The sequence below is a fragment of the Pristiophorus japonicus genome, chromosome 21 (genome assembly GCF_044704955.1).
Source record: "Pristiophorus japonicus isolate sPriJap1 chromosome 21, sPriJap1.hap1, whole genome shotgun sequence".
In the NCBI taxonomy this organism is placed as follows: domain Eukaryota; kingdom Metazoa; phylum Chordata; class Chondrichthyes; family Pristiophoridae; genus Pristiophorus; species Pristiophorus japonicus.
The window spans coordinates 85,740,235-85,763,844 of NC_091997.1; the positions used below are offsets into that span (position 1 = coordinate 85,740,235).

Sequence of the window (23,610 nt, forward strand, 5' to 3'; positions counted from 1 at the left end):
CCCTTGGGAGCACTGTCTATAAGCCGGCCCCGAAGGCCTGTTCCTCACTCTGGAGTGTCTGATTAAAGACTGAGATCACTTTAACCTCCCTGTGTGCAGCCTCATCTGTGTTAGGAACACAATAAAAGGTGTTATATAAATACAAGTCGTTTTTACTGTGGTTGAGTTGTTAAAAGAGGAAGAGGATTTCCTCTTTCATCACTTCTCTGTTTCTCTCACTGACCAGAATGTGATGGTGAAAGAGGCACCCAGCTTCTGAACCAGCTAGGAATGTGAAATGGCGCTTGGTGCTCTGTTTGTGGGTCTTTTCCTTCTGTTCCAACATGTTGTAGGTAAGGATCCATACTTTCAACTAATCTTCAACATGTTTATCTGGAAATATCAGTTTCTATCTGTACCTGAACGCAGAAATATAAGGATTGAAGGATATCGATTGCCATCAGTGCTGCTTTCACGCGGATGTTTAATGTACTCATATGACAGTTGTTGCTGGGTCATTTTAACACGGTTTAATCATGGGTGGTCAGTTTAAAATTGGCACTAAGAGAGTGAGGAGACAGATTAGGAGAACATTTTTTACACAGAGGTTTGTTTTGCCACAGGGAGTGGTTGACGCAGAGACATTTTCATCTTTTGAAGGAAAACTGGAAAACATTTGAAGCAGAGGAAGATTTGGGGCTGTGGGGAGAGCGAGGCAATGGGTTTGCTCTGGCAAAGAGCCAGCACTGGCACGATGGGCCCAATTGCCTCCTTCTGTGCTGCAAACGTCTTTGGTTCAACTCCTGTCTTAAAACAGTGCAGGGATGAAATACAAGAACAGTGCTGATCCTATCCCAATTTCCCTTACAACAGAATCATATCTCACTCTAGGAATGAAATAGTGGAAGATTTAGAAGAGTTAGAAGGATTTGCTGATGGGCTTTAATGGAGAGAGGGGGTGGGAAGTCCGTGCAGAGCATAAATGCGGCATGGAGCAGTTGGGCCGAATGGCCTGTTTCTGTGCCGAACATTCCATGTAATTCTGTGTAAGATTTTATGCTCAGACTCGATCATTGGGAACTCGAAAGTAACAATTATATTTGATGACTCAGCCGAGCCTCACACCATTAAAGGGTGGAGACCACACTAGGCGGGGCCCACGACACCACTCGGACCAGGGCTCGAAATCAGCACCACTGGCAAAATGGAGCAGCTCAGGGCTTTCTGTACATTACAGACCGTCCATTCCGCGATTGTTCTGTAAGGAAATGGAAACCGACACTGTGTAAAGGGGGATTTGTAACCATACTCTGCAATTTGTTTCTAAACAGACTCTGTGTAATATGGGCGGTCTGCCGACAGATTCTGTTCCTCAAATGATAAGTGACGTCTGCCCCTAACCTCAGTCCAAACACGGCTGAGTTACAACCGAGTCTGACTGGGAGATGTGGTTTGGTGTTTATTCGAGCTCTGGCGTAATAGTGATCTATAGTACAGACACACCTGGGTCAGTGGGGCCAAGTTTCAGTTGAGTTGCTCCTGTTTTTTTGGAGCAACTAGTTTAGAATGGAATATCTTAGAAATTTGAATTCTCGGCATTTAGTTTGTTCCAGTTCTAGTCAGTTAGAACAGTTTCACTTTGGAACAGAATTTTTTTTTCAAAAGGGGGCGTGTCCGGCCATTACGCCTGTTTTTAAAGTTTAGGCAGTGAAAACTTACTCCAAACTAACTTAGAATGGAGTAATTGAAGATTTTTGTACGTTCGAAAAAACCTTGTCTACACTTTAGAAAATCAGGCGTAGGTTACAAATTCGGCGTAGGGAACGAGGGCGGGGGGGGAGACGGGGGGGGAAGGGAAGTCATTAAATTCTACAATCAATCCTTCAGCCATGAACTCATTGAATGGCAGTGCAGGCTAGAAGGGCCGAATGGCCTACTCCTGCACCTATTTCCTATGTTTCTATGTTAGTTATACTTATACAAATATTATACCAATAAATCCAACCTGAATAAAAATTTATAAGCAAAGAAAAGATTAAATAATCCATGTTCCGACCTGTGTGAAACAGCAGCAACCTTCAGGCAGGCCTTTCATGTTGGAGACAGGCAGGGGTGGTGTCAGTGTCTCGACGGCAGCCCCCACAGCAGCAACAAGCAGCCTTCGAGCTGAGCTGTGGTGCTTCAGGCAGGCCTACATTCCATTAGTGGCTGGCCGGCAGCCGAAGAATCAACACGCACGCAGCTTTCGAAGGGGGTTGAGGCCATTCGGCCACACGATAGGGGCGGCGTCAGTGGCTCGACGGCAGCCGAAGATACAGCAGCAGCTTTCGAGCTGTGAGGGGACTGAGGCCATTTGGCCAGGGAGAGGCAGCCACATAGACAGTTTTATACTTAAATTTGCAGAATGGGTGCTGCATTGTCAACACCACGTATTATGCAATGGTTTGCCATCAATTCACTGCATAGGAGAGAATTGATTAGAGCTCACTGCACCAGGAACATCGTAACCCGTAGGTTGCTGGGCAGGAGATCTTACCCACGTCAACAATATCGAGCCAGGCGCTCGTACCTGGACATGAGCGAGGCTGATTGTGTGAAAAGGCTGCGTTCACTGAGATCTGTGATATGGTGAGAGCAGATTTGCAGCCCAAAAGCAGACTGCCAACTGCCCTGTCTGTTGCAGTGAAGGTAACAGCTGCACTTTCTTTCTATGCCTCGGGATCGTTTCAGGCTACAACTGGAGATGTGTGTGCCATCTCTCAACGTGCAATACATGCCTGCATTTACCAGGTCACGGCTGCACTGTATGCGCGGAGGAATGACCATCAATTTCCCAATGACCGCACAAGCGATCCATGAGAGGGCTGTGGGCTTCTTCAGGATTGCTGGCTTCCCAAAGGTACAGGGCTGCATTGATTGTACCCACATAGCCTTGCGAGCACCTGTGGAGGATTCTGAGCAGTACCGAAATAGGAAAGGTTTCCACTCTATCAATGTGCAGCTCGTGTGTGACGACAAGCAGCGCATCATGTCAGTCGATGCGAGATACCCTGGCAGCACCCACGATGCGTTCATCCTACGCGACAGCGTTCTATCTGACATGTTTGAGCAGCAGCCAGAAGGGCAGAGCTGGCTACTGGGAGACAAAGGGTACGGCCTGACCATCTGGCTCATGACACCCCTACGCATGATACGGACAGAAGCTGACCGTCAATACAACATGGCGCACATTGCGACACGCATCATCATTGAGAGATCCATTGGCATATTGAAACAGCGTTTCGGATGCCTGGACCATTCCGGAGGACAGTTGCTATACTCTCCTCAGATTGTCGGTCACTTCACTGTTGTGTGCTGCATGCTTCATAACTTAGCCATCATGAGGCAGCAGGAGCTGGTAATGGAACCAGAAGACCCACGTGAGGGTCCAGTACCTGATGATAGTATTATGGAAGAGCAGGATGAGGATGATGACGACGATCAGGAAAGCATGCAAGTGCCTGATGCCGGAGCACGAGGTCGGAGGAGGGCTGTCCATCGTGCTCCTTTAACGATTGCTCGAGCCTTGTGCCAGCAGCTCATCCGTGAACGCTTCAACTACTGATGCCTGAGGGTTCTGTGACCACTTTTGCACATGGACATGTTTATTCTTTGCAGTTGTTCCGACGTTGTGTTGTGTTAATGGAACATTTAATGGAAGTTTTAATGAAAAAATATTTTATTGAAAAGTTAACGTCACTGTAATAAAATATTTGTTGTATCAAACTATACTTTTTAATATGACTCTTGAAGATCACTTAAAAACTTTATGGTCACTTATAAACTTGTAAAGTTACAAAAGTTACAAAACAATCGCAATGTGAAAAATCTTACTCTTAAGATCACTTAAACTTCAAGATCACTTTTTAGATGCAAAATTAAATAAGTTACAGAATGTGAGAGCATTTACACTAAAAGATCACTTGAAAACCCTGAGATCACTTATAAATTGTAAAATTACAAAACTTACAAAACAATTTCAATTTGAAAAACGCTACTACAGCTACATCAAGAACAAGAACAAAAGCAGCAAAGAAAGGCTGCATCCATGTCTCATCCATATCTCAGTGAATGTTCACTTCCTCATAGGGGTGTCATTTGATTGGCCGGGCTGTGTGCCCTTATTGCAGCAGCTACCTCAACCAGGCCCTCCCTGACGGCCTGTGCCGTCATTTGCATGCCCCCCCGACGGCCTGTACTGTTGATTGCACTCTCTCGGACATTCCCTCCCTAAGTTCCCGTGCCATTACTGCTTTTTCTCCTGTCAGGACCGACAACTCTTCACCCACTGCACTGACGCCACCGATGAGTGATCGGGTAAGCTCATTGGTCTCCATACCCAACGCCACAACCTGAGCCGCATCTGTTGCATGCTGCATCTCAGGAGAGCGTGTCTCCAATCTCCTTCTCCTCTGCCTGGGTCTGCCTCGTGGCACCACTACACTGGGAGGCGCGGGCACGGACAGTGGGACGCTCTGTGTTGCAAGCGGCACCACTACACAGGGAGGCGCGGGCTGGGACTGTGGGACGCTCTGTGTTCCAGACGGCAGAACTAGAGGGAGAGACTCGGGTTGAAATGCTGGGATGCTCTGTGTTGCAGACGGCAGAACTAGAGGGAGAGGCTCGGGTTGGAATGCTGGAATGCTCTGTGTTGCAGACGGCAGAACTAGAGGGAGAGGCTCGGGCTGGAACGGTAGGACGCTCTGTGTTGCAGACGGCAGTACTAGAGAGAGAGGCTCGGGCTGGGATGGTGGGGCGCTCGGTGTTCCAGACAACAGCACTCGAGTGCGAGCCATGGGCTGGGATGTTGGACGAATGAGTATAAACTGCTCCATGATATCAGCAGCAGCACTGGGACCCGCAGCGTCGGAATCAAAACCATAGTAGATGGAGCCAGAACCTATGCGAGAGGGAGGAGCAGGCTCGGACGGTAGTGCACTGACTGTAGAAAGCTGCATTATACCAGCAGCACCACTGGGACCCGCAACATCGGAAGCAAAACCATGGAAGGTGGAACCAAGACCTATGCTAGGGGTTGAAACTCTGATGCCCCTTGATGGGGGCTCAAACATTAAATTGGAAGCTCTCCCCTGCAGACATTTCAGTCATCGCTGCCATCATCCAGTCTGGTTCATCCACATCTGGTTGATCTGTATCTTCAGGATCCTCAGGGTTGGCAGCAGCAGCACCACCTTCATCATCATCATCATCATCAACATCATCATCATCATCATGTTCTGCAAAATACATCAGAACAGTCAAATGTTTAACAGCAAGGGAGGGGGCCGGATGGATGGCATGAGTACTCTCACACATAGCAGGTTAGGCAGCAGGTTGATTTAAAGGGCCACGATGCATTTTCAGGACTTACCCTCTTCCTCGTGTGCAGGCCCAGCTTGTGCTGTACTGATTGCTTTTCTCCATGTACCACTCATCATAGCAGCTACCCTCTGTTCCAAGGGTGTCAGTGGATGCAGATTGGGCATGCCTCCTCCTGTCCGAGTTGCCTCCCTTTTGTTGTGGGCCAATTTCTTCTGCAAAGAGTAAAATCTAACTTTTTACAGAGTGTGTCAGTCTGCAAGGTGGGACATACAGATCGCCAGGTTACATTGTCTCCGTATCCACTCTATCAAAATCTCTCATCGTTTTAAAGACCTCTGTTAGGTCACCCCTCAGCCCTCTTTTTTCATGATAAAAGAGACCTAGCCTTTTCATCCTTTCCTCATGTGTATACCCTCGCATTTCTGATATCATCCTTGTAAATCTTCTCTGAACCCTCTCCAGTGCTTCCATATCCTTTTTATAATATGGCGACCAGAACTGTACGCAGAACAGGTGCAGCGCCTAAGACCCGAAACTCTCGGGACCGAGGCCATTCCGGATTCTGGGTTTTTCTGGACTTTCAATTTGCTTTCTGACATCACGAATCCGGAAACACCCACGCCCAGGTTTGAGTATTTCCGGATTTCGGAACATCTGAAAGGGGGGCGGGGGGGGTGCGGCGGGGATGGATTCCCACCAAGAAGCTGTTCGGGCCGCCTGGCCCCACTGCCAAGGATGTTGTCGGGCGGGGCTCTGCCGGAAGGTTGTTGTCGGGTGGTCCCCGCCGAGGATGATATCGTCAGATGAGCCCCGCCGAGGAGATCATCATCGGGTAGGTTGGCGAGGAGACCCCGAGGTAAGGGCAGCGACGTTGAGGTGAGCGGGGCTGGGTGAGCTGTAGCGAGGCCCAAGGTTGGGCAGCAACGGGGCCCCGAGGTGGGCAGGGTCATCGAGTCCAAATTTCCGGAACATTTTACGGATTCTGGACAACCCTACCACCAATCGTCCTGGAGTCTGGATTCCGGAACATTCCGGATTCTGGACTCCGGATTCTCAATGCTGCACCTGTACTCTAAGGCCCTGGAATTGGTGGAAGCTAAGTTCTGCCCAAAGGACCGCTGAGATCCTGACGGTACTTTGGCCGGAAGTTTCATGGAAAAATCTTGGAAAGACCGCCCGGCGGCAAAAATGGGACTTACGCCCTGAATCTGGGCGGCAGCGGGAGGTAGTTCCCATTCTCGGCGGCAAATGCAATCCTCAGCTAAGTACGAGGGCGGAACTGATAAAATTAAACATTTTCACAAAATTAAAAAAACACTAGAAATCCTTCAGCGGACCCCATCCACCCGAATCCCTGCAAAAGAAATAAAGAAAAGAACTGCACTTACCTTTTATTGCAGGTCTTCATACTTACCGTTGAGGTTAGACCTGCCTTCACGCGGCGGGCTTGTCCCCTGCTGGAGCGGAGGACCGCCCGGACCAAACTGTCAGCATTTACAATCATTCTCTCTGAAACTGACCCGAACTTCAGGATGTCGCGCATCTAAACGCGGAAATCCTGACGTTGCGGTCAGTCATTCAACACTCTGACACAGGCGACGCTGTGGATCCCCTACCACCGACCCCACCCCGTATTGCCGGCAATCAGTGAAATCAGTGCAGCTTTCCCACGCTAATTTTGCTGTTAAACACTCCATGAAATGTTAAGCCTTGTTAGATTAAGTGTAACTGGGGTTTTGACCAACAGTGTATTGACTGCAAAAAAAAAATCACGATTCCTTAATTTCCTGTGAGAGGCTTTGTTTCACGTTGACTGTTTAATGAGCTTTCCTGTCTCTATCTCTATCCCATTCTGCCCTTTCCCCGCAGGATCCACTTATCTCTTCTTCCGAGGACCAGGAGATGTCACCACTCTGCAATGCAACGTGCCCACCGGTGCTGGGAATAATGTAACCTTGTGCAGCTCCAGTGATGCCGGGTCAGGAATGGGTGAAATAAAATGTCAGCACCCAAAGAACGAGAAGCCATGTGATGAAAATATCGGTCCTCAGGGAAGAAAAGGATACAGTGAGCCAGAGTGTACAAAATGCAAATTACATGACGACCAAACAGAGTCTCTGACATTCGCTGTGAAGACGATTAACTCGATGGTGTTTACCTTCATGGCTCAGGATTCCACAGAAGGAGGGGCATTGGAGTGTCCGTCCTGGCTCACACTGTCACAGTCGGGATGTGAAAACCACGACTTGTTCTTTGTGATAACCCAGGATGGTAGGTGCACTGGGGCAATATCGCGGGAGGGAACGGGGCAGAATCGGGGGAGGGATCGAGGAAGATATTCGGGAAGTATCGGGGGAGTGATCGGCAAGGTATTGCGAGAACATATAATGTAAGGTATTAGGTGAGACATTAGGGGAGATTTTTGGAGGCGTTGGGGAGATACTGGAGGAGGTTTTAGTGCGGATAGCTGTCATTGGGAAAATGTTAGAGCCTTTATTAAGATGAAAATACCGCGTATGCAGATAAAGAGTAAATAGTGAGAAGTAGCTAGCACGGGTTTCAAACTGTCCAGGAGGTAACAGACATGGTAAGTGGGGGAATGCAGTGGATGTAGTGTACATGACCTAGTGTATAAGACCTAGCTCTGCCAAGCCAGTGTGGCGGTTGGTGTGCAACCGCCAGCACACATTAAAACAATCGACGCACTGGAATCTTCCATCCTTCACAGTGTAGTTCGGACCTGCAATATTAGGTCCTTCATTGAAACACCCGTGAACTTTTTGACGTGGAAGCAAGTCATCCTCGATTGGAGGGACTGCCTATGATGATGAGTGTACATGGTCTTTAGGAAATTCTTTGATAAAGTACCACACTAGAGATTATTATATTAACAAATATTATTTTCAATCTTGTTTATATTTTCAGCTAATATATCTTCTATTGAAGAAAACTCCTTGTCGCTGACAGTGTCAGAGGGAGAGAATGTGACTTTACCCTGCCAGTTTCAGAATAGAAAACTACTCGCCTTCAATCTGTTTTGGTTCAGATCTGGAAACGTCAATAAGTGTCTGCACTCTGTTTCCATTGACTCTCAGGGGCCATATTCTAACCCACTCTGTTGTGTGGATAGAGAGTCGTCACAAATAATCTCTAACCAAAGCTCACACAATCCTTTGGTTAGCCGCCAGTCTCACAACCTTACTATTCACTCAGCGGGCCTGGTGGACACTGGGAGGTATCTCTGTGCTGTACACAGTCAGGATTCAGGGAAATCTGTCTGGAAGATTGCAGCAAACATCTCCCTTGTGACGGAGCCCAGTGCAGAAATTTCAGACTCTGCCACCTCAAACTCCTCAGAGACCAGCAACATAACTTATACAAATACTCAAAGTAAGTGATGCAATCTAGAACATGATGTGAACATTTAATATCAATAATTCAAGCTGTGAGATTCCAGGTCCATTGTCCAGTTTGTACCCTTTAGAAGTTGCTTCGATTTTCTTCCTTTGCCATTGCACTATTCTAGATTGTAACCAGAAAAGTATGTTCCTCAGCCCAGGTAAACAGTGTAATGAGCAGCGGGAAATCTTCAGACACTCCCACCTCAACATTTGGAATATCTTTAGTGACCAGCAGCATAACTCATAGTAAGTGATACAATCCAGAATATGATGTGAACCATTTAATATCAATAATTCAATATAAATAATATAAATAATTCTTTCAGGCAATGTCCCATATGTGAGATTCCAAATCAATTGTCTGGTTTTGTACCCATTAGACGTTGGTTCGATTTTCTTCCTTCGCAATTGCACTTTTCCAGATTGTAACCGGAAAAGTATCTTCCTCGGCCCAGGTAACCAGTGTGATCAGCTGTACATATAAGACGGCATTGCACAAACTGAACTTAATGTTGCTTCTCCTCTGCATTTCCAGACCCTGCCATCACTGTGAACGTAGCCATAGTGTGTCTGATTGTACTCATTTGCATTGTTGGGATAGTTTGCATTATTGGGGTAGTTTGCCGAAGGAAACGACAATCTGCCAAAGGTAAAGGTAAGCAAGAGCGTTAAAATGTTTGATCTAAATCTATAAAATTGTAAGAGCAGATTCCTTACATAGATTCTTACATTTATCTTTCCCATCTTACGGCATGTGTTGTGAAGGATCCTCAGCACCAGGACCCAGGTAGGGATGGGATTTGATCAGTATTTCGGCAGACTTTCTGTATAATTTTGCTCATTTAATGGAACATTTACAGGTTACTTTTCTTTGCTAACTGTAGGGCCGGTGATGTGCAGCTGACACAAGTGGCTGAATGTAAGTGACTAGAATTGCTGGCCAACTCTTCCGATCCTGGCCCTTTGAGAGTTGAAACTAAAAGCATGGTGTTCCCGCCCTTCTGTCCAGGTTTCCCGTACTCTGTGGTTCCCAGGAAGGATCAGAGCGATGACAACGAGCCTGTTGCGTATTCGGTGACAAGAGTTCCAACGCCGTCGAGCCAGCCAAGGCCTGGTGAAGGAATGGAGAGCACTGGCCCAAACATTGACTCTACAGAGCATGTGTACTGTTTGATCGAGGAGTCAATGGTCAAAGGGTAAGCAGAGTGACAGCTGTCACCCCTCGGCTACGGTCAACACTGACCACAACTTTGTTTTAGGATGGAGGGTTAGAAGATTGTTAATGTAATGAAGGTGAGGGGAGCCCATGCTGGCAAATGGGTTACTTTTCAACTTTGGCCACACAGTATCACTTGGAGCACTCCAGATTAGGCACAGCGTAAAACTCCCTCTGGACTGTCCCAACAATGTTCCTCAACTCCAAGGTCAGGAGAGAGGTCAGACATCTTCACTTCTCACACCTCATGTCCTGTTTGAGTGGAAGGGCCAATTTAGAGGTAGTTTTGTACTGTGGCTCACATGAGCTGCAAACTGGATCGAGAGGACCAAATTAATATCATCAAGGACCCTGAGAGAAAATGTGAGAGAAAGAAAGAGACAGAGAAAGACAGAGACAGAGACAGACAGTGATAGATTCAGACAGAGACTGACCTGATATTGGAATAAAGGAGCACTATCAGAAAAACATCACTGTGCCCTTATGAAGTTATCTTTTTTTTTAAACTCTCTCAGAACAATATTTTGGCATATGTGACCATAATGATCAATTTCGTCCAAATATTTTACTGAATGATTGGTAGTTTTAGGCAAGGAATTGGATTAGAAACATAGAAACATAGAAAATAGGTGCAGGAGCAGGCCATTCAGCCCTTCTAGCCTGCACCGCCATTCAATGAGTTCATGGCTGAACATGAAACTTCAGTACCCCCTTCCTGCTTTCTCGCCATAACCCTTGATCCCCCGAGTAGTAAGGACTTCATCTAACTCCCTTTTGAATATATTAAGTGAATTGGCCTCAACTACTTTCTGTGGTAGAGAATTCCACAGGTTCACCACTCTCTGAGTGAAGAAGTTTCTCCTCATCTCGGTCCTAAATGGCTTACCCCTTATCCTCAGACTGTGACCCCTGGTTCTGGACTTCCCCAACATTGGGAACATTCTTCCTGCATCTAACCTGTCTAAACCCGTCAGAATTTTAAACGTTTCCATGAGGTCCCCTCTCATTCTTCTGAACTCCAGTGAATACAAGCCCAGTTGATCCAGTCTTTCTTGATAGGTCAGTCCCGCCATCCCGGGAATCAGTCTGGTGAATCTTCGCTGCACTCCCTCAATAGCAAGAATGTCCTTCCTCAGGTTAAGAGACCAAAACTGTACACAATACTCCAGGTGTGGCCTCACCAAGGCTCTGTACAACTGTAGCAACACCTCCCTGCCCCTGTATTCAAATCCCCTCGCTATGAAAGGCCAACATTCCATTTGCTTTCTTAACCGCCTGCTGTACCTGCATGCCAACCTTCAATGACTGATGTACCATGACACCCAGGTCTCGTTGCACCTTCCCTTTTCCGAATCTGTCACCATTCAGATAATAGTCTGTCTCTCTGTTTTTACCACCAAAGTGGATAACCTCACATTTATCCACATTATACTTCATCTGCCATGCATTTGCCCACTCACCTAACCTATCCAAGTCACTCTGCAGCCTAATAGCATCCTCCTCGCAGCTCACACTGCCACCCAACTTAGTGTCATCCGCAAATTTGGAGATACTGCATTTAATCCCCTCGTCTAAATCATTAATGTACAATGTAAACAGCTGGGGCCCCAGCACAGAACCTTGCGGCACCCCACTAGTCACTGCCTGCCATTCTGAAAAGTACCCGTTTACTCCTACTCTTTGCTTCCTGTCTGACAACCAGTTCTCAATCCACGTCAGCACACTACCCCCAATCCCATGTGCTTTAACTTTGCACATTAATCTCTTGTGTGGGACCTTGTTGAAAGCCTTCTGAAAGTCCAAATATACCACATCAACTGGTTCTCCTTTGTCCACTTTACTGGAAACATCCTCAAAAAATTCCAGAAGATTTGTCAAGCATGATTTCCCTTTCACAAATCCATGCTGACTTGGACCTATCATGTCACCATTTTCCAGATGCACTGCTATGACATCCTTAATAATTGATTCCATCATTTTACCCACAACTGAGGTCAGGCTGACCGGTCTATAATTCCCTGTTTTCTCTCTCCCTCCTTTTTTAAAAAGTGGGGTTACATTGGCTACCCTCCACTCCATAGGAACTGATCCAGAGTCAATGGAATGTTGGAAAATGACTGTCAATGCATCCGCTATTTCCAAGGCCACCTCCTTAAGTACTCTGGGATGCAGTCCATCAGGCCCTGGGGATTTATCGGCCTTCAATTCCATCAATTTCCCCAACACAATTTCCCGACTAATAAAGATTTCCCTCAGTTCCCCCTCCTTACTAGACCCTCTGACCCCTTTTATATCCGGAAGGTTGTTTGTATCCTCCTTAGTGAATACCGAACCAAAGTACTTGTTCAATTGGTCTGCCATTTCTTTGTTCCCCGTTATGACTTCCCCTGATTCTGACTGCAGGGGACCTACGTTTGTCTTTACTAACCTTTTTCTCTTTACATACCTATAGAAACTTTTGCAATCCGCCTTAATGTTCCCTGCAAGCTTCTTCTCGTACTCCATTTTCCCTGCCCTAATCAAACCCTTTGTCCTCCTCTGCTGAGTTCTAAATTTCTCCCAGTCTCCGGGTTCGCTGCTATTTCTGACCAATTTGTATGCCACTTCCTTGGCTTTAATACTATCCCTGATTTCCCTAGATAGCCACGGTTGAGCCACCTTCCCTTTTTTATTTTTACGCCAGACAGGAATGTACAATTGTTGTAATTCATCCATGCGGTCTCTAAATGTCTGCTATTGCCCATCCACAGTCAACCCCCTAAGTATCATTCGCCAATCTATCCTAGCCAATTCACGCCTCATACCTTCAAAGTTACCCTTCTTTAATTTCTGGACCATGGTCTCTGAATTAACTGTTTCATTCTCCATCCTAATGCAGAATTCCACCATATTATGGTCACTCTTCCCCAAGGGGCCTCGCACAATGAGATTGCTAATTAATCCTCTCTCATTACACAACACCCAGTCTAAGATGGCCTCCCCCCTAGTTGGTTCCTCGACATATTGGTCTAGAAAACCACACGAGGCCCATGCTTGAGAGAAGGTCACTCTGTGACCAGTAACCTTTATTCACGAGCACTCAAGTGATGAAGGTGCGTGGAGCTTCCCCTTTTATACCTGAAAGTCCAAGTGAGGAGTGTCTCTCACAAGTTCACCACCTCGTGGTCATTGTTCTCACAGTGTACAACTAAGGTCAGTTTATACATGGGTTACAATGATGGTTGAATACATAACATCACCTCCCCCCCGAAAGTCTTATTGGGATCACAGGTTGAGTCTCTCTGGTGGTTTACGCTCCCTTGTAGAGTGCCTGAGTTGGGGCTCTGGTTGTTGGGCGCTGGCCTGAGTGTCTGCTGTTTGCGGTGCCTCAGGCCTGTCCGGACTGCCCACAGTGACTGGGCTCTCCTCCACTTGGTTCCGGTGTTCGGTCACCTGTGGTGGAGTGAACTCTACATCGTGTTCTTCCTCTGCTACTTCTATGGGGTTGCTGAACCTCCTTTTTGTTTGATCTACATGTTTGCGGCAGATTTGTCCATTGGTAAGTTTAACTATCAGAATCCTATTCCCCTCTTTGGCAATCACAATGCCTGTAAGCCATTTGGGCCCTGCAGCGTAGTTGAGGACAAAGACAGGGTCATGGACATCGATACCTAGCGCCCTCGCAGTCCTGTCATGGTAGTCACATTGTGACTGACGCCTGCTCTCGACAATTTCTTTCATTGTGGGGTGTATAATGGATAACCTGGTTTTGAGCGTCCTTTTCATTAGCAGCTCTGCGGGTGGAACCCTTGTGAGCGAGTGTGGTCGGGATCTGTAGGCAAACAGGAGGCGTGATAAGCGGCTTTGTAGGGAACTCCCTTGGATTCTGAGCATCCCCTGTTTGATTATCTGCACTGCTCATTACGCCTGGCCATTAGAGGCCGACTTGAACGGTGCCGTTCTGACATGGTTAATTCCATTGCCTGCCATGAAATCCTGGAATTCAGTACTTGTGAAGCACGGGCCATTGTCACTGACCAAGACATCTGGTAGACCATCGGTAGCGAACATTGCCCATAGACTTTCTACCGTGGCAGAGGATGTGCTTGAATTTAAAATGTCACACTTGATCGATTTGGAGTAGGCGTCTACTACAACCAAAAACATTTTTCCCATGAAAAGAAATGCATAGTCCACATGGATGCGTGACCATGGCTTGGCAGGCCAGGACAAGGGGCTAAGGGGGGCTTCCCTGGGCGCATTGCCCAGCTGGGCACACGTATTGCACCTGCGAACACAAAGTTCCAGGTCTGCATCTATCCCTGGCCACCAAACGTGTGACCTTCACCAATTGCCTTCATCATGACAATGCCCGGGTGCTCATTGTGGAGTTCTCTGATGAACACATCTCTGCCCATCTGGGGCATGACGACATGGCTTCCCCATAGTAGGCAATCGGCCTGAATCGAGAGTTCATCCCTGCGCCTGTGAAATGGTTTAAACTCCTCAGGGCATGCCCCGTACGTGGCTGCCCAGTTCCCATTCAGGACACATTTCTTGACGAAAGACAGTAGCGGGTCTCTATTTGTCCAGACCTTAATCTGACGGGCTGTCACTGGTGAGCCTTCACTTTCGAAAGCTTCAACAGCCATGACCATCTCAGCAGCATGATCGGTAGCCCCCTCAGTAGTGGCTAGTGGGAGCCCGCTGAGTGCATCGGCACAGTTTTCAGTGCCCGTTCTGTGCCGAATTGTATAGTCATAGATGGCTAACGTGAGTGCCCACCTCTGTATGCGGGCCGATGCGTTTGCATTTATGGCCTTGTTGTCGGCCAAAAGGGACCTTAGGGGTTTGTGATCAGTCTCCAGCTCAAATTTCCTGCCAAACAGGTACTGGTGCATTTTCTTTACTGCGTATACACATGCAAGTGCCTCCTTTTCTACCATCCCGTAGCCCCTTTCTGCCTGGGACAGACTTCTGGAGGCATAAGCTACCGGCTGTAACTGACCCTTGGCATTAACATGCTGCAACACACACCCGACCCCGTTGGACGACGCATCGCACGTTAAAACAAGTTTCTTACATGAGTCATATAGCGTTAACAGATTGTTGGAGCATAACAAATTGCGTGCTCTATCAAAAGCCCTTTCCTGGCTGTCCCCCCAGATCCATTCACGACCTTTGCATAGGAGCACATGTAGCGGCTCTAACCACGTGCTCAATTTGGGAATAAAGTTACCAAAATAGTTCAGGAGCCCCAGGAACGAACGCAGCTCCGTCTTGTTACGGGATCTGGGTGCTCTCTGGATTGCTTCCGTCTTGGACGCAGTAGGTCTGATCCCATCTGCTGCTACTCTCATCCCCAGGAATTCTACCTCTGGAGCTAGGAAGACGCACTTCGCCTTTTTCAGTCGTAGCCCTACCCGGTCCAGTCAGTGTAGCACCTCCTCCAGGTTGCGGAGGTGTTCTTCAGTATCGCGACCCGTGATGAGGATGTCGTCTTGAAAAACCACGGTCCCTGGAATCGACTTGAGGAGCCTTTCCATATTTCGTTGATAGATCGCGGCGGCCAAACAAATCCCGAATGGTCATCTGCTGTACTCAAGCAACCCCTTGTGTGTCATGATGGTGGTCAGCTTCTTCGACTCACTCGCCAGCTCCTGGGTCATGTAAGCTGAGGTCAGGTCCAATTTTGAAAAAAGTTTGCCACTGGGTAGCGTCGCAAAGAGGTCCTCCGCTCTCGGTAGCGGCTACTGGTCTTGGAGTGACACCCGATTGATGGTGGCCTTGTAATCACCACATATCCTGAGCGACCCATCCGCCTTGAGCACCGGCATAATCGGGCTCGCCCAGTCACTGAATTCGACTGGTGAGATGATGCCTTCCCTCAGCAGGCGGTCCAATTCGCCTTCTATCTTTTCCCGCATCACGTACAGCATCGCTCTGGCCTTGTGGTGTACTGGCCTGGCATCCGGGTTTATGTGAATCACTAACTTGATCCCCATGAAAGTGCCAATGCCGGGTTGAAATAATGAGTCAAATTTGTCCAGGACAAGTGAGAATGATACTCACTCCACAGAAGAAATTGCATTGACATCCCCCATTTCCAGTTAATGACAGCAAGCTAACTCCTCCCCAGTAGTGCGGGACTGTCCCTCGGGACAATCCAGAATGGCAACCTGTTCTCCGAATCTTTGTGGGTCACCCTAACTACCGTGGCACTGCCTAGCACCGGAATTATCTCCTTTGTGTATGTCTGTAGCTGTGTGTCAATCGGCGATAATTTTGGCATCCTGGCCTTGGACGGCCACAACTTTTCGAACTGTTTGATACTCATCAGGGACTGGCTGGCCCCTGTGTCTAGCTCCATTGATACTGGGATGCCATTGAGGAGCACGTTCATCATTATCGTGGAGTCCTGGTGTATGAACTGTATATGTGCGCCACATGAACTCGCTGAGCTTCAGCTTCCAGCGATTTCCCCCAGTGTTCATTTGGCCTCGTAGGGCTTACATCGGGCCCGTCCTCCTCGTACATCAATCTGGCTGCAGGCTTCCTGCACATACGGGCCAAGTGACCGCTGACGTTGCAATTTCTGGCTGGGTGTGTGCCTCCACACCTCCAACATGAGCCGTTGTTGAAAACAAAAGGTCCATTACCAGTCCATCGTCTCTGACTGTGTCTGTAACTGTACTTAAGCACACCATTAACAGGTGTTGATGACCCCATTACTGGCCGCATTGTCCCTTGCGATGGCGTGAATCGCCGTTCAGCTAGCCATTGTCTCTGATGAATTCCCCCTCTGGGTTCGACTACATGTTGGGGCATGTCCGATTGCCCTTGTCTGCCTGGAGAACTGTGTGCTGCTTTAACAATGTTGACTCCCTGTCCATTTGCTGCATTTGAGCCCAGATTTTTGTCAAACATCATTCTGGTTTCTTCCTCCCCTGAGATAAAAGTCTGGGCCATCAAGGCCGCTGTTTCCAGGGTGAGGTCTTTGGTTTCAATCAGTTTCCTGAAAACCCCAGCGTGCCCGATGCACTCAATAAAAAAGTCTCGCAGCATCTCCACTCTGCATGTATCAGGGAACTTACATCGGCTCGCCAGTCGCCGGAGATCTGCCACAAAGTCTGGAACGCTTTGCCCTTCTCACCGCCGGTGCATGTAAAACCGGTGTCTCGCCATGTGCATGCTGCTCGCCAGTTGAAGGTGTTCCCCGATTAACTTACTGAGCTCTTCAAACGTCTTGTCCGCCGGCTTCTCTGGCGCTAGAAGATCCTTCATCAGGGAGTACGTCCTGGATCCACAAAAACCGTCAGGAGTTGAGCCCTGCGTTTGTCGGCCGATTCCTGTCCCAACCATTCCTTAGTGACGAAACTTTGCTGTAGTCTCTCAATAAAATCGTCCCAATCATCACCAACACATTACCTCTCGTCTGTGCTGCTAGTGGCCATGCTCACGTGGTTTAACTCCCAGTTTCCTGTCGCCAATGATACGTCCTTACTATACAGTATAAATGCACACGAGGACCATGCTTGAGAGAAGGTCACTCTGTGACCAGTAACCTTTATTCACTAGCACTCAAGTGATGAAGGTGGGTGGAGCTTCCCCTTTTATACCTGAAAGTCCAGGTTAGGAGTGTCTCTCACAAGTTCACCACCTAGTGGTCATTGTTCTCACAGTGTACAACTTAGGTCAGTTTATACATGGATTACAAAGATGGTTGAATATATGACAGAAACGAAGAAACTGGGAGAATGGAATGGAGCCTTTACAGGATGTGGGGTGGGAGGAGGTGTAGTCCAGGTAGCTGTGGGAGTCAGTGGGCTTATTGTGAATGTTTGTCAATAGCCTATCTCCAGAAATGGAGACAGAGAAGTCAAGGAGGGTAAGGGAAGAGTCGGAGATGGACCATGTGAAGGTGAAGAAAGGGTAAAAATTGGATGCAAAGTAAATGACATTTTCTAGTTCAGGGAGAGAACAAGAAATAGCACCGGTACAGTCATCAATGTACCGGAAACAATGGTGAGGGAGGGGACCCGAGTACCCACAAAAAGGAGTATTTTGTTTCCATGGAAACTAGAGCTTTCACTTATCTTACAGAACAAATGCTTCATGTATGGTGAGAGGCTGAGTGTAATTTTAGGCTAACTCGCCGGGGGCAGGAGAGTGGGGCGGGGGGTGGGGGGGCTCCTATGGTGTAATGCCATATTTACACCCTGCCCAAGATTACTCTCCACAGATTTCAATGGAGGGTAAAATTGGGTGAGTTGTAAAACCATTGTAGCGCTCAATCCCATCACTTTCCCAGTGGGTGGGTTAATGTAAAGCCTCCTTCTATATTTCACTATTTTTCCTGCACTGGGTGTTGATCTAAGTGGGCAGTGGAATATGAAAAGGTTCACTAGGTTGATTCCGGAGATGAGGGGGTTGACTTATGAAGATAGGTTGAGTAGGTTGGGCCAATACTCACTGGAGTTCAGAACAATGAGAGGTGATCTTACATAGAAACATAGAAAATAGGTGCAGGAGTAAGCCATTCGGCTCTTCTAGCCTGCACCGCCATTCAATGAGTTCATGGCTGAACATGCAACTTCAGTACCCCCTTCCTGCTTTCTCGCCATACCCCTTGATCCCCCTAGTAGTAAGGATTTCATCTAACTCCCTTTTGAATATATTTAGTGAATTGGCCTCAACAGCTTTCTGTGGTAGACAATTCCACAGGTTCACCACTCTCTGGGTGAAGAAGTTTCTCCTCATCTCGGTCCTAAATGGCTTACCCCTTATCCTTAGACTGTGACCCCTGGTTCTGGACTTCCCCAACATTGGGAACATTCTTCCTGCATCTAACTTGTTTAAACCCGTCAGAATTTTAAACGTTTCTATGAGGTCCCCTCTCATTCTTCTGAACTCCAGTGAATACAAGCCCAGTTGATCCACTCTTTCTTGATAGGTCAGTCCCACCATCCCGGGAATCAGTCTGGTGAATCTTTCCTGCACTCCCTCAATAGCAGAATGTCCTTCCTCAAGTTAGGAGACCAAAACTGTACACAATACTCCAGGTGTGGCCTCACCAAGGCCCTGTACAACTGTAGCAACACCTCCCTGCCCCTGTTCTCAAATTCCCTCACTATGAAGGCCAACATGCCATTTGCTTTCTTAACCGCCTGCTGTACCTGCATGCCGACCTTCAATGACTTATGTACCATGACACCCAGGTCTCGTTGCACCTCCCCTTTTCCTAATCTGTCACCATTCAGATAATAGTCTGTCTCTCTGTTTTTACCACCAAAGTGGATAACCTCACATTTATCCACATTATACTTCATCTGCCATGCATTTGCCCACTCACCTAACCTATCCAAGTCACTCTGCAGCCTCATAGCATCCTCCTCGCAGCTCACACTGCCACCCAACTTAGTGTCATCCGCAAATTTGGAGATACTACATTTAATCCCCTCGTCTAAATCATTAATGTACAATGTAAACAGCTGGGGCCCCAACACAGAACCTTGCGGTACCCCACTAGTCACTGCCTGCCATTCTGAAAAGTACCCATTTACTCCTACTCTTTGCTTCCTGTCTGACAACCAGTTCTCAATCCACGTCAGCACACTACCCCTAATCCCATGTGCTTTAACTTTGCACATTAATCTCTTGTGTGGGACCTTGTCGAAAGCCTTCTGAAAGTCCAAATATACCACATCAACTGGTTCTCCCTTGTCCACTTTACTGGAAACATCCTCAAAAAATTCCAGAAGATTTGTCAAGCATGATTTCCCTTTCACAAATCCATGCTGACTTGGACCTATCATGTCACCTCTTTCCAAATGCGCTGCTATGACATCCTTAATAATTGATTCCATCATTTTACCCACCACTGAGGTCAGGCTGACCGGTCTATAATTCCCTGTTTTCTCTCTCCCTCCTTTTTTAAAAAGTGGGGTTACATTGGCTACCCTCCACTCGATAGGAACTGATCCAGAGTCAATGGAATGTTGGAAAATGATTGTCAATGCATCCGCTATTTCCAAGGCCACCTCATTAAGTACTCTGGGATGCAGTCTATCAGGCCCTGGGGATTTATCGGCCTTCAATCCCATCAATTTCCACAACACAATTTCCCGACTAATAAAGATTTCCCTCAGTTCCTCCTCCTTACCAGACCCTCTGACCCCTTTTATATCCGCAAGGTTGTTTGTGTCCTCCTTAGTGAATACCGAACCAAAGTAATTGTTCAATTGGTCTGCCATTTCTTTGTTCCCCGTTATGACTTCCCCTGATTCTGACTGCAGGGGACCTACGTTTGTCTTTACTAACCTTTTTCTCTTTAGATATCTATAGAAACTTTTGCAATCCGCCTTAATGTTCCCTGCAAGCTTCTTCTCGTACTCCATTTTCCCTGCCCTAATCAAACCCTTTGTCCTCCTCTGCTGAGTTCTAAATTTCTCCCAGTCCCAGGTTCGCTGCTATTTCTTATTGAAACTTATAAGATAATGAGGGGGCTCGACAAGGTGGATGCAGAGAGGATATTTCCACTCATAGGGGAAACTAAAACTAGAGAACATAGTCTTAGAATAAGCGGCCGCCCATTTAAAACTGAGATGAGGGTTGTAAATCTAAGTAACTCTCTGCCCCAGACAGCTGTGGAGGCTAGGTCATTGAATATATTTAAGGCGCAGATAGACAGATTTTTGAGCGATAAGGGAGTAAAGGGTTATGGGGAGCGGGCAGGGAAGTGGAGCTGAGTCCATGATCAGATCAGCCATGATATTAAATGGCGGAGCAGGCTCGAGGGGCCAAATGGCCGACTCCTGCTTCTATTTCTTATGTTTTTATGACACGACTGCCAAGTGTGTACTCACTATCACCGTGCTGCACAGTGGCATGCTCATAGAGTACACATTGTATTTCAGAGCCTCTCACTTCCCCAGTCCCTTCTGTGACTGGAGAGTTGAACAAACAGCCCAACCACTGTCCCCAGGCTCATTAATACAACATCAGTGCACACATATCATCTGAGTCATCCATAAGTCTACTGCCCATTTCCTAACTTGCACCATGTCCCGTTCACCCATCAACCTGACCTACATTGGCTCCCGGTTAAGCAAAGCCTCGATTAAAAAATTCTCATCCTTGTTTTCAAATCCCTCAATGGCCTCGCCCCCTCCCTATCTCTGTAATCTCCTCCAGCCCCACAACCCCCAAGATATCTGCGGTCCTCTAATTCTAGCCTCTTGAGCATTCCCGACTTCAATCGCTCAGCTGCCAAGACCCAAAACTCTGGAATTCTCTCCATCAACCTCTCCGCCTCTCTAGCTCTCTTTCCTGCTTCAAGACTCTCCTCAAAACCTATCTCTTTCACCAAGCTTTTGGTCATCTGCCCTAATTTCTCCTTATGTGGCCTGGTGTCAAATGTTGTTTGTAACACTCCTGTGAAGCGCCTTCTGACGTTTTTCTACATGAAAGGTGTTGTGTATCTGTAAAGCATGCACTCCCATGTTCCACCATCCCAGCATCCCTTGGGAACACTCTATATAAGCCGGCCCCTAAGGCTTGTTCCTCACTCTGGAGTGTCTGATTAAAGACTGAGGTCACTGTTACTTTAACCTCCCAGTGTGCAGCCTCATAATAGGAACATAAGAACTGGTGACGAGAATACAAATCCAACGCAAAGATGCAACAAACTGTGGGCATCCTGGAGAAGTTCTCGGAGGGTGAGGACTGTGAAGCCTATGTTGAACGGCTAGACCAGTACTTTGTAGCCAACGAGCTGGACGGAGAAGGAAGCGCTGCAAAAAGGAGAGCGGTCCTCCTCATGGTCTGCGGGGCACCGACCTACAGCCTCATGAGGAATCTTCTGGCTCTGGTGCAACCCACAGATAAGTCGTATGAGGAGTTGTATACACTGGTTCGGGAGCATCTTAACTCGAGCGAGAGTGTGCTGATGGCGAGGTATCGGTTCTACACGTGCCAGCGATCTGAAGGTCAGGAAGTGGCGAGCTACGTCGCCAAGCTAAGGCAACTTGCAGGACAATGTGAGTTTGATGGCTACCTGGAGCAAATGCTCAGAGATCTTTTTGTACTGGGCATTGGCCACGAGACCATCCTATGAAAACTTTTGACTTAGAGACACCGACACTCAGTAAGGCCATTGCGATAGCACAGGCGTTTATGTCCACCAGTGATAACACCAAACAAATCTCTCAGTACACAAGTGCTAGCAATGTTCATAAATTAACTGCAACTGTGTTTGCGAGCAGAAATGTACAGGGCAGAACCCACGAGTCTGCAACTGCCAGCAGTCCTCAGGTGACCCAGATGACTCAGAGTCCCCAACAAAGGATGAATGCAAGGCAATTCACACCTTGTTGGCGTTGTGGTGGCTTCCATTCAGCCTATTCATGCCACTTCAAAGGGTATGTTTGCAAGAGCTATGGAACAATGGGGCACCTCCAATGAGCTTGCAAGCTCTGCAAAACCTGCTAACCACCACGTGGCAGAAGAAGATCAGTCCATGGTGGGTCAAAGCAATTTCGAGCCTCAGAGAGAGGAGGCAGGTGCTGAAGTACACGGGGTGCACACATTTTCAACATAATGCCCACCTATAATGCTAAACGTAAAATTGAATGCCTTACCCGTAGCCATGGAACTGGACACTGGTGCTAGCCAATCTATCGTGAGCAAAAAGATGTTTCAGAGACTATGGTGCAACAAGGCATTCAGACCAGCCCTGAGCCCCATCTACATGAAACTGAGAACGTACACCAAAGAGCTTATCACTGTCCTGGGCAGCGCCATGGTCAAGGTCACCTACGAGGGCACGGTGCACGCACTGCCACTCTGGATTGTCCCGGGCGATGGCCCCACACTGCTTGGAAGGAGCTAGCTGGGCAAAATCCGCTGGAACTGGAATGATATCCGAGCGCTATCACATGTCAATGAGGCCTCATGTACCCAGGTTCTTAACAAATTTCCTTCCTTTTTTCAGCCAGGCATTGGAAACTTTTCCGGGGCGAAGGTGCGGATCCATTTGGTCCCAGAGGCAGGACCCATTCACCACAAGGCGCGAGCGGTACCTCACATGATGAGAGAGAGAGTGGAAATCGAGCTGGACAGGCTGCAATGCGAGGGCATCATCTCCCCAGTGGAATTCAGCGAGTGGGCCAGCCCGATTGTTCCAGTACTCAAAAGTGATGGCACGGTCAGGATTTGTGGCGATTATAAAGTAACTATTAATCGTTTCTCGCTACAGGACCAATATCCGCTACCTAAGGAAGACGACTTATTTGCGACACTGGCAGGAGGCAAGACGTTCACCAAGCTCAACCTGACTTCAGCCTACATGACGCAGGAGCTGGAGGAGTCTTCGAAGGGCCTCATCTGCATCAACACTCACAAGGGACTGTTCATCGACAACAGATGCCCGTTTGGAATTTGGTTGGCTGCAGTGATTTTCCAGAGAAACATGGAGAGCCGACCCAAGTTGGTACCATAGACGGTGGTCTTTCAGGACGACGTATTGGTCACGGGTTGGGACACCGCCAAGCACCTACAAAACCTGGAGGAGGTCCTCCAGCGACTGGATCGCATAGTGCTGCGGCTGAAGAGGTCGAAATGCGTCTTCATGGCAACAGAAGTGGAATTTTTGGGGAGAAAGATCACGGCGGACGG

The 23,610-nt window shown here is 47.8% G+C and overlaps 1 protein-coding gene across 4 annotated transcripts; it reads left to right on the forward strand.

Moving 5' to 3' along the window:
- The first annotated feature begins 218 nt into the window (after positions 1-218).
- LOC139234163 (uncharacterized) lies at positions 219-23,063 on the forward strand. 4 transcript variants are annotated; one of them, XM_070865179.1, is made up of 9 exons: positions 219-332; positions 7,210-7,611; positions 8,266-8,730; positions 8,895-8,987; positions 9,277-9,396; positions 9,507-9,528; positions 9,626-9,660; positions 9,751-9,937; positions 22,928-23,063. In XM_070865179.1, the coding sequence occupies exons 1-9, from the start codon at positions 278-280 to the stop codon at positions 23,022-23,024; spliced, it is 1,476 nt and encodes a 491-aa protein (XP_070721280.1). In that variant the 5' UTR covers positions 219-277; the 3' UTR covers positions 23,025-23,063. The 4 variants fall into 4 exon arrangements, with proteins under 4 accessions (XP_070721280.1, XP_070721281.1, XP_070721282.1 ...); XM_070865180.1 differs by having other exon boundaries at positions 9,277-9,390; XM_070865181.1 differs by lacking the exon at positions 8,895-8,987.
- Positions 23,064-23,610: the final 547 nt, after the last annotated feature.